General features: G+C 37.1%; 1 protein-coding gene across 1 annotated transcript in view; it reads left to right on the top strand.

Moving 5' to 3' along the window:
• The window catches only part of ADAM28 (ADAM metallopeptidase domain 28), a 62,085-nt gene that overhangs the window by 24,579 nt on the left and 25,366 nt on the right, over positions 1 to 12,140 (top strand). Inside the window, exons 9-10 of the mRNA XM_020900956.2 lie at positions 5,150 to 5,319; positions 7,670 to 7,754. Coding sequence (XP_020756615.2) covers positions 5,150 to 5,319; positions 7,670 to 7,754 — 255 coding nt within the window. The remainder of the gene's footprint in view (positions 1 to 5,149; positions 5,320 to 7,669; positions 7,755 to 12,140) is intronic.

Here is a 12,140-nt window from a genome sequence, read left to right as displayed (position 1 = left end):
TTAGAAGGTGGTCTTGTTTCATGGTCATTGTTTTTCTAAAGCCCAGTAAGAAAATCCTGACATACAAATCCCAATGGAAAACCAAATGGAAAAACCAACTAACCAACCAATGAGATAAGCCAAACTCTGGTACAATAGCAGCTTTTGATACATTATCTCATTTAAACCTTGAACAACTCTAACATATTATTAAATCTAGTTTTTTTTTTTTTTAATTTTTATTAGTTGGAGGCTAATTACTTTACATCATTACAGTAGTTTTTGTTATACATTGACATGAATCAGCCCTGGATTTACATGTATTCCCCATCCCAGTCCCCCCTCCCACCTCCCTCTCCACCCGATCCCTCTGGGTCTTCCCAGTGCACCAGGCCCGAGCACTTGTCTCATGTACCCAACCTGAGCTGGTTATCCGTTTCACCCTAGATAATATACATGTTCCAAAGAATTAGCTTCTAAAACACAAAATAATTTGCCTAAAATCACAAAGTTAGATAGCAATAGAGAGAAGATTTGATCTTAGATTGGTTAGATTTCCAAGCCTATTTCCATTGTACAACTGTTAGTTCAATCTTTAAACATGATTTTATCATCTAATTTCCATTAAAATTATTCTTATATCCCTTCTATTCAAACCTTGTTAGTTGAACGCATAGTTAGCCTACTTAGTTGAAATGGCTGAGTCACCTGTGGTCCTGCAATTACTGTAGCAGTAGAAATGAAATGAAGGTGGACTCAGTGACCAAGGTCATATTTCATTTTCTCACCACAGAGAGTATGCTGACTCCTCTTAAGAGACCTCAAGAAGTGGCCATGTTTACTGAGCACTTATTTTGTACCAAGTATTTTTCTAGATTATGGAAATAAAAAGGGGAACAAAACTGACAAATATCTCTTTCTTCAAGGCATTATTCTTCCCTTCAGGAAGTTAGCATTCTTGTTCAAAGAGGCAAACAGGTCAAATAAAGAGTGTGTAAGATGATGATATGTACTATAAAGAATAATAATTTTAAAAAGAGAGAGAAAGGAAGAGAAAGATTTACATGTATGCAGTGTGGCTTGGTGGTTTTGTTTTGTTTTGTTTTTCTTCTTTTTTGGCTATGTTAATTCTTCATTGTAGCACTCAGGTTCTTCGTTGTGGCATGCACACTACTCTAGTTGCAATACATCGGCCCTCTGGCTATGGTGTGAGGGCTTAGTTGCCCTGCAGCATGTGGGATCTTAGTTCCGTGATCAGGGATCAAAGTCAAATTCCCCTACATTGGAAGATGGTTTCTTTACCAGAGAACCACCAGTGAAGTCCTGCGATAAGATATCTTGGGTGCTGTGTTAATAGGGAAGTCATCTTGGATAGGGTAATATTTGAGCAGAGACTTGTAGGAAAGAGACAGATCTAACCCTAGGAAGAAAAAATGACCTGAGTGTAGAACCTAGATTGCCTTGCTTGAGGAGTAGGTGGAAGGCCAGGGACAAGAGAGGGAGATGACATCTAAAGGTAGTGGTGGCCAAAACTTGAAGGCCCTAGTGAGCCTGGGTAAGGACTTTGCTATTTTTTTTTAAATTAAAACATAGTTGATTTACAATGTTGTATTAATTTCTGCTGTACAGAAGTGATTCAGTTATACATTTATGTGCATTCTTTTTATATTCTTTCTCATTATGGTATCTCAGGATAAGCCATTTCAAAGTATGTATGGTTTACACTGAGTATAGTTCCCTGTGCTATACAGTAGGAGCTTGTTGTTTATCCATCCTATAAATCATAGCTTGCATCAGCTCATCTCAAACTCCTAATTCATTCCCCCACACCACCCTCTCCCCCTTGGCAACTACAGGTCAGTTCTCTATGTCTGAGAGTCTGTTTCTGTTTCATGAGTAAGTTCATTTATGTTATATTTTAGATCTCACAGATAAGTGATCACAGATGGTATTTAGGATTTTGTTTTTCTTAATGAGTGAGGAAGACATTAGAAAGCCTGACCTGAGATGTGACATGTTTAGATCTGTGTTCTTAAAAGAAGACTTTGGTGTTCTGTTGAAGATAAACTGAAGGAGCACAAGAGCAGAAACAAGGCCAGGTAGGGGAACTGTGTCATAATTCAGGCTGAGATGGTGGTGGCTTGAGAGAAATCAGTGATGGGTGACCTACTGAGAAGTTCTGATCTCTGGATAGAGTGACTTGAGTTTATAAGGTGGATGGGATATGAGAAGAATTAAAAAAAGAGAGAAGTCAGGTGACATCAAGGGTTTTGACCTGAGCAACTTCAAGAATGTAAAGCAATGGTGGGGGAAACAATGGGAATATTTCAGAGAAGAAATTTTGGACACATCAACTTTGAGGTATCTTTTTGTACAAAGACTTCTATGTGGAAATCCTGAAGATTGGAATTCAGGGCAAGGTCTGAGTGGAGATATAAATCGATACCTTTTTTAAGGCATTATTTATTTATTTTTAATTTATTTTTTAATTGGATTCTAATTGCTTTACAATGCTGTGTTAATTTCTACAATAGTGTGAATTAGCTATAATGTGTAGCACACATAGGTGGCATAAGATGGGTCAGCAAACTGTGCCATGAGGACCAACTGTGGCCTGTTGCCTCTTTATAAAATAAAGTTTTATTCAAACATAGCCATGCCCATTTGTTTACATTGTCTGTGGTTGCTTTCTTGGTACAATACCAAAGGTGGTAAGTGATTGCAGCCAAGACCATGTGGCCTCAAAGCCTAAAATATTTTCTATCTGGATCTTTACAGAAAATATTTGTAAAATCACCAGGGAAATGGGTGTAGGTAAGCAGGAAAAAGACACAAAAATATATCCTTGAAACACTTCTTTGAGGATGAGTAAGAGGGGAGGAGGTGAGAGTGGAGGTGAGACCAAGGAGTAGACAGTAAAGAAAAGAAAAGGAAAAGTTGTGGTTGTGGAAGCTACTTGAAACAAATATCTATCAAAGAAAGACATAATCAATGATGTGAGATGCTTCTGAGGACCAGGGACTGGCCATTGGCTTTAACAAAGGAGAAATTATTGATCTCCTGGATGAAGCAACAGACTGTGAAAATCATGATTTTAGGGAGTCCAGAGACCATGAGAGACGTGAACTTAGAAACAGCAAATACAGATTTGTTTTTTCTGGAAGTTTTTGTTATAAATGAGAGCAGAGAAATGGGGCATAACTCAAAGGAGGAAAAATCACAAAAAGAAATTCCCCCCGCCACAATGAGGCATCCTTTTTATGCTGATGAGAATCATTGCACAGAAGGCTAAACACTGACAATGCAAAGAAGATGGGAGAATTGCTAGAGGAATCTCTTTGATATGGGGTGAGATGGCAGGTCTGGTGCATAAGTGAGGAAGTTGGCCTTGGGCTCACAGACCTGTCATTCATACAGTGAAGAAGGGGAAGTACAGGTTGGTTGAACAGGTGTAGACCAGTGTGGGTGGATGGGTGGAGCTTGTGGAAATTCTCTTCTGGTTGCATCTGTACTTTTCAATGAATCTGCTCAAAGTGAGGACTTGAAAGAAAGTGCCAGAATGTTTAAGAAAGAGTGGCATGTGCAGAAAGCTGTGAGAGTGAATGGACTTTGGAAATACAAGAGGTTTGCTGGAGGGTGGTTCAGACCACTTGAGGTTAGTAGTCATGTCTTCTGAGTGAAAGCAGTCAACATCATTTGCTTTCCCCTGTCTGAAATCAGAGCTTGATAGAGGAGAAACAGAAAGGAGAGTTTGTTTTAACCAGGGCTGAAGTTTTGTCAGGTGGGTGAAATAAAAGGAAGAGAGAAATACGAAAGTTGGAAAACAATCAAAGCAAGATTTTAATCCGGTTAGATTTTTACTTCCCTTTTTTGATGATAACTGCATACCTCAACAGTTTTCTTGTTTTCTTTTTTAAAAAATGTCTTCTCAAATTTCTTAGCAGGAAGTTTCCCCAAGAGAAAGTCTTAACTGTGGTTTTCCCCAGCTTTATTGAGATATATTTGACATATTATATTGGACAGATTTAAGGCATTCAATATGTAGATTTGGTATACTTATATATTGCAAAATGATTAGTTTTGCTAACTTGATGGGTTCGCTAACACCTCCATCATGTCACATGATTCCATCAGGTTTTTTTTTTTGTGTGTGTGTGATGAGAACATTTAGAGATCTACCCGTTTTGCAATTTTGAAGCATAGAATACAGTAGCATTAACTGTAATCCCCGTATTGTACATTAGATCCCCAGAACTTACTTATCTTCTAACTGGAAGTTTGTACTCTTTGACCAACACTGTGCAGTTTTACAAACTATAGTAGCAATATAAGTTTTTATCTTTAAAGTAAGTGTATTGTCTCATAAGCTTAACTGGTTATTTCTAAAGGTATCCTATGTGTGCTGTAGATTCTTTGGTTCAATCCGGTTTCAATAACAGAGTCCCTTACTTTATTGTAACTTATATATGCAGGACTTTTCCATGTAGCCTTTTCCTTTTCTGATGTTCAAATCAGCACCAAGTCAAGCTTGCTAATTCTTTTTAAAACTTTATTTATTTTCCATAGCAAGATTTTTTTTTAACTTTTTATTTTGTGTTGGAGTATAGCCAATGAACAATATGGTAATAGTTTCAGGGGGACAGTGAAGGGACTCAGCCATACATATACATGTATCCATTCTCCTCCACACTCCTCTCCCATTCAGGCTGCTACATAACCCTGAACAGAGTTCTCTGTGCTATACAGTAGGTCCTTGTTGGTTATCCATTTTAAATATAGCCAAGCTTGTTAATTCTGAAAAATTATGACTCTGAGAAAGTTACATAGCAATTGAGGAAATACATTTATAGTGAAGTCATAGTCATGAACTACTAGCAGGATATTATAGTATTTCTTGAGGTTGCAAGCAGGAAAAATTTGTTTCAATAGACCCTTTGTCACAGAAAAAAGGAGTTTATAAACCTGAACTAAGAGTGTGTGTCTTGCCTACAAACGGGAATGCTAGCATCTGCCAAAAGAGATGGTGACTTCCATTACACAAGTATGTTTGGAAATAAGGTTTTACAGTGTAATTGTAAATAAGTTTGAAAATCTGGAGTACATAGAAAATGTTAAAAGATAATAGCACCATTATGAATAGTTGCTTTGCCATTTTTTTCTTTTTTAACAGCTTTATAAAAAGCTCAATACTTATGTGGTCTTAATTGGGATGGAGATCTGGAATGACAAGGATAAGATACATATATCTTCCAATGCAAGCCTCACTTTAGAAAATTTTTCTAAGTGGAGGACAAATGTCCTCCTGAAGAGAAAGCACCATGATGTTGCTCAGCTACTCACGTACGTATAGACTTTCCCCCCTTTTGCATTCTGTGGTATTTGGCATAGACATCTTTCAAAGCCTTGGCAAAGCAAATGGTATCTCAAAGCATTACAGATTTACACATAGGGTGCTAAAAGTTTAAAAAATATTCTTTTGGATCTTACGTTGCATATGGTCTCCTTTTCTTTTTTTCTTTTTTTTTTAAAGAGAGAGAAGCTGTACGGGAGCAATGATTCATCAGAAGCTTTTTTGATTGTTATTTGGTCTATAAAAGAACAGAAAGACAGGGTTTAGATAACGGGGGCTTCCCTGGTGTCTCAGCAATAAAGAACCTGCCTGCCAATGCAGGAGATGCAGTTTTGACCCCTGGGTTGGGAAGATCCCCTGGAGGAGGAAACGGCAACCAACTCCAGTATTCTTGCCTGGAAAATCCCAAGGATAAAGGAGCCTGGTGGGCTATAGTCCATAAGGTCACAAAGAGTTGGATATGACTTAGCGACTGGACGACAGCAGCAGCAGCTACGCAGGATGTGAATACTGCAAAGCTGGTTCATTGGGGTTATCTTTGAAGGATAGCCACCCACAGTCTCTTAGTTTGGAAAGATGAGTTCCAGACTCAGGGACTCAGCACAAGACTTACCTCATTTGAACAGCAATATAGGAATTAAACTTAATGACTAAGCTACAAACATAAGAATGTGGGAATTAAACTTTTACTAGACTGGCTCCAGGACCATGCTCAAATTGTAGTAGAATCTAGTGTTGTGAAATAATTAAGGCAGAGAGATATAAATCATGACCAGGATGACAGATTGTACAGATAAGGCATGGTAATCCAATATCAAGAGTAGATTTCCTGAATAGACAAGAATAAACAGGATAAAAGGACTAAAAAGATAATGGTAGAGGAAAGAACTGTGCTATCATGTGTAAATTGAAAGTCTTACCATTTCTCTGACAAATTAACAAAATACACCTATACTTGGGCATCATCAGGTAGGAATCTAATATGGACTCTAAGATTCCAAATGAACTCTCTCCACTGGAAAGAGAAAGCAAAATAGTGAACTCCATAATGAAGGAGAATTTTATTTTTATAAATGAGCTACGAGCAAGGATTAAATCCACAAAAATGTAGACTTGAATATAAAAATTTTCTAATATAATTTTAAAAGACAATACAAATGCCGTAAATCTTTAGAGTATCATGTGTGACACAAAGTATCATTTCAAAATAACAGATAACTCCATAAGGAATGGAAAGTGAAAGGAAGTTCTCTAATTTCTTCATTTTTTATGCAAAAGTACTCTCTCCATTCTTGATGTTGATAAGTGGGAAAACATAGGTTCAACTTTTTATGTAAATGCATCTACTAAGGTAATTTGAAAAATAATGCATACTTTGCAAATTTCTGGAGACAGACCAGAGTGACCATCTTGAACAGATAGCACAATAGTAATAACCAAAAAAGCATTTGGAATAATTACAAATTGAAAGGAAAACAAAATGGAATAAAATTTTAAAAAAGAAACTAAAATGACTGAAGACCAAATTTATTATCTATGTGAACAAATGCAAGTAGTTAAAATATCTCTTAAACAGGACAGATATTTCAATTGCATAAGTACTTCAATAATACAAAAGCTTTCAGAATGGGCCCAGATTCCAAATCCAGCTACAGCTATAGCAGTGCTAAAAGAAAATTAAACCAAACATATATAAAAATTATAAGGAATATATAAATTAAAATGAAAGATATTTCACTTTAATATATATATTTATATACATTTATAATTTATTTTATATTTATAAAGCCAAAAGATTAACAGTGATTACATCTAGATGCCTGGATTTAGATGGTATGACAACCATCATATAAAAAAAAGTGTCGTGAGTTTCTCTGTTAATCAGCATTCTAGAGGACTTGTCTATAGAAAAATGTCTATTATTAGAATCATGAGTGCCTGCCAAGTTGTTTCAGTTGTGTCCGGCTTTTTGCAACCCCGTGGTCCATAGCCCATTTCATGGGATTCTCTGTTCGTGGGATTCTCCAGGCAAGAATACAGGAGTTGGTTGCCATTTCCTCCTCCAGGGGATCTTTCCCATTCAGGAATCGGAGTCTCTTATGTATCCTGTATTGGCAGTCAAATTATTCACCACTAGCCCCACCTGCGGAGAAGGCAATGGCAGCCCACTCCAGTGCTCTTGCCTGGAAAATCCCATGGATGGAGGAAGCTGGTAGGCTGCAGTCCAGGGGGTCGCTAAGAGTCAGACACGACTGATGTGACTCAGCAGCAGCAGCAGCAGCCCCACCTGGGAAGCCCAATTAGAATCATCAGTTGTATCAATTTCTTTCTTTTTCACAGGACAGTAGCATTTTCTGGAACAACTGTGGGCCTTGCTTACATGTCTACAATGTGCTCTCCTGATTTTTCTGTGGGCATCATTAAGGTTTGTTTAAAGATAAAATTGTTGGTTCTACAGTTCAAGTCTGTCAAGGGCTGTTGTGCTGAATCTATGGAGAAAATATTGTTTTTCTCCTTTAATCTGTTGATGTGGGAAATAACATTGATTGAATTTGAAATATTGCCTCAATCTTGCACATTCACCATAAACCCAGCATGGTCATAATGTATTATATCTTGTATATATTACTAAATTCAACATGTTAACATATCATGAGAATTTTTGCATCTATATTCAGAAGGGATATTAGTCTGTAGTTGTCTTTTCCTATAATGTGTATTTTTCAGGTTTTACTCTTAGGGCAAATATCAGTATAAACTTAACCATATACAATGATGTGCAATTTTCAATTTTCTGGAATATTTGAATAAAATCAGTTTGTTTTTTTCTGGAATATTTGAGTAAAATCAGTATTACTGTTGTTTAGTCACTAAGTTGTGTCTGACTCTTTTGCCACACCATAGACTATAGCCTGCCAGGCTTCTTTGTCCATGGGATTTCCTAGGCAAGAATAGTGGAGAAGGTTGCTATTTCCTCCTCCAGGGGATGTTTCTGACCCAGGGATCAAACCTACATCTCTTACATCTCCTGCACTGGCAGGTAGATTCTTTACCACTGAGCCACCAGGGAAGCCCCAAATCAGTACTATAACATAGTAAAATGTTCAGTACAATTCATCACTAAAACCATACAAGCCTGATATTTTTTGTTGCAAGGTTTTTAAGCATGCAATCAATTCTTTAATAAATATAGAGCTATTCAGGTTATTTATCTTTTCTTAAGTAAGCCATGGTAGTTTGTGTTTCAAGGAAAGTTGTCCATTTCAGTTAAGTTGGCACAAATTTGTTGATGATATTCCCTTACTATCTTTTTAATGTATGAAGAATTTATAGTGATTTCCCCTCTGCCATTCATGATATTAGCAATTTATGTGTGTGTGGAGCAGGGGAGGGTTTCCCTATGATCAATTTGGCTAGGGTGTATCAATTTTATTGATCTCAGAGAAACAGTTTTAGCTTTACTGATGCTCCTATGGTTTTTCTGGTTTCTATTTCATTGATTTCAGTTCTTGTCTTGACTATTGATTCTTTTCTTGCTTTCTCTGTATTTAATTTGTTCTTTTTTTAGTTAAGTAAGGAAGAATTTTAAATCATGAACTTGAGACTTTTCTTCTTTTCAAATATGATAATTTAATGCTATTAATTTCTTACTATTCACTGCTTTAGCTGCATCTGAGATATTTGGATATGTATGTTTTCATTTTTATTAACAAAATTTTTTCTACTCTTCATTTTTTTTCATTTATTTTTATTTGTTGGAGGCTAGTTACTTTACAATATTGTAGTGGTTTTTGCCATGCACTGACATGAATCAGCCATGGATTTATATGTGTTCCCCATCCTGAACCCCTCTCCCACATCCCTCCCCACTCCATCCCTTTGGGTCTTCCCAGTGCACCAGTCCTGAGCACTTGTCCCATGCATCCAACCTGGGCTGGTGATCTGTTTCACCCTTGATAGTACACTTGTTTCAGTGCCGTTCTCTCTGAACATCCCACCCTCACCTCCCACAGAGTCCCAAAGTCTGTTCTGTACATCTGTGTCTCTTTTTCTGTTTTGCGTATAGGATTATCGTTACCATCTTTTGTAAATTCCATATATATGTGTTAGTATACTGTATTGGTCTTTATCTTTCTGACTTACTTCACTCTGTATAATGGGCCCCAGTTTCATCCATCTCATTAGAACTGATTCAAATGACTTCTTTTTAATGGCTGAGTAATATTCCATGGTATATATGTACCACAGCTTCCTTATCCATTCGTCTGCTGATGGGCATCTAGGTTGCTTCCATGTCCTGGCAATTATAAACAGTGCTGCAATGAACATTGGGGTGCACGTGTCTCTTTCAGATCTGATTTCCTCGGTCTGTATGCCCAGAAGTGAGATTGCTGGGTCATATGGCACTTCTATTTCCAGGTTTTTAAGGAATCTGCACACTGTTCTCCATAGTGGCTGTACTAGTTTGCATTCCCACCAACAGTGTAAGAGGGTTCCTTTTTCTCCACAGCCTCTCCAGCATTTATTGCTTGTAGACTTTTGGATAGCAGCCATCCTGACTGGCGTGTAATGGTACCTCATTGTGGTTTTGATTTGCATTTCTCTGATAATGAGTGATGTTGAGCATCTTTTCATGTGTTTGTTAGCCATCTGTATGTCTTCTCTGGAGAAATGTCTGTTTAGTTCTTTGGCCCATTTTTTGATTGGGTCATTTATTTTTCTGGAATTGAGCAGCAGGAGTTGCTTGTATACTTTTGAGATTAATCCTTTGTCTGTTGCTTCATTTGGCATTATTTTCTCCCATTCTGAGGGCTGTCTTTTCACCTTGCTTATGTTTCCTTTGTTGTGCAAAAGCTTTTAAGTTTAATTAGGTCCCATTTGTGTATATTTGCTTTTATTTCTAATATTCTGGGAGGTGGGTCATGGAGGATCCTGCTGTGATTTATGTCGGAGAGTGTTTTGCCTATATTCTCCTCTAGGAGTTTTATAGTTTCTGGTCTTACATTTAGATCTTTAAAACATTTTGAGTTTATTTTTGTGTGTGGTGTTAGGAGGTGTTCTAGTTTCATTCTTTTACAAGTGGTTGACCAGTTTCCCAGCACCACTTGTTAAAGAGGTTGTCTTTTCTCCATTGTATATTCTTGCCTCCTTTGTCAAAGATAAGGTGTCCATAAGTAAGTGGATTTATCTCTGGGCTTTCTATTCTGTTCCACTGATCTATATTTCTGTCTTTGTGCCAGTACCATACTGTCTTGATGACTGTGGCTTTGTAGTAGAGCCTGAAGTCAGGCAGGTTGAGTCCTCTAATCTTCATTTTGATTTCTTTTTGGGTTCATGTATTATTTAGATATTCAGGTCAATTTAGATTTGATTCATTTATCATATTATGTTCCTCTTTTTCCTGAATTATTCCTGTTGTAAAGTTTACTTTATCCAATATGAGTATAATACTTTGTGGATGGTTTACTTGATACAACATTTTCCTTCCTTTAATTTTTAACATATAGATTTCTTTCCATTTAAAGAAGATTTCTGCTAGACATTATACACATGGGTTTTTTTTTTAATCTAGTCTGCTAATCTGTATTTTACATTGTATGCTTAAGTAATTTATATGTAATACATTACTGATACTGTTGAACTAAAATCTGTCATCTTGCTAGATGTTTCCTATACCATCTCTTCTATTTTTTCTGCCTTTTTAGAATTGAATATTCAAAACATAATTTCATTTACCTCCATTATTAGCTTTTTATTGGCTTTTCTTTTTAATGGCTGCTGGGATTTATTATACATCTCTGCTTATCTGTTTTATCTTTGTTATTGCTGTTGTTCAGTCACTCAGTTGTGTCTGACTCTTTGCAATCCCAAGGACTACAGCACACCAGGCTTCCCTCTGTTCTTCCTCTGTTTCCTTGCATTGTTCACTTAAGAAGGCTTTATTATCTTTCCTTCCTATTCTCTGGAACTCTACATTCATTTGAGTATATCTTTCCCTTTCTCCTTTGCCTTTCACTTTTCTTCTTTTTTCAGCTATTTGTAAAGCCTCCTCAGACAACCATTTTGCTTCTTGCATTTCTTTTTCTTTGGGATGGTTTTGATCACTGCCTCCTGTACAATGTTATGAACCCCTGTCCATATTAGTTCTTCAGGCACTCTATCAGATCTAATCCCTTGAATCTATTTGTCATATCCACTGTATAATCATAAGGAATTTGATTTAGGTCATATCTGAATGGCTTAATGGTTTTCCCTACTTTCTTCAACTTAAGTCTGAATTTTGCAATAAGGAGCTCATGATCTGAGTCACAGTCAGCTGGAGGTCCCATTTTTGCTGACTGTGTAGAGCCTCTCCATCTTTGTCTGCAAAGAATACAATCAATCTGATTTTCGTATTCCACCATCTGATGAAGTTCATGTGTAGGGTCATCTCTTGTGTTGTTGGCAGAGGGTATTCTCTTGGCATTCTCTTGGCAAAACTCTGTTAGCCTTTGCTCTGCTTCGTTTTGGAGAAGGAAATGGCAATCCATTCCAGTACTCTTGCTTGGAGAATCCCTTGGACAGAGGAACCTGGCAGGCTACAGTCCATGGGGCTGCAGAGTCAGACATGACTGAGCAACTCACACACACATGCAAACACACACACTTCTTCATTTTGTACTTCCAGGCCAAACTTGCCTCTTACTCCAGGTATCTCTTGACTTCCTACTTTTGTATTCCAATCCCCTATGATGAAAAAGACATCTTTTTTTGGTGTTAGTTCTAAAAGGTCTTGTAGGTCTTCATAGAACCATTTGACTTCAGCTTCTTC

The sequence above is a fragment of the Odocoileus virginianus genome, chromosome 31 (assembly GCF_023699985.2).
Source record: "Odocoileus virginianus isolate 20LAN1187 ecotype Illinois chromosome 31, Ovbor_1.2, whole genome shotgun sequence".
Classification (NCBI taxonomy): domain Eukaryota; kingdom Metazoa; phylum Chordata; class Mammalia; order Artiodactyla; family Cervidae; genus Odocoileus; species Odocoileus virginianus.
The sequence above is the reverse complement of the archived record's forward strand: the minus strand, read 5'-3'. Positions and strand labels throughout refer to the sequence as shown.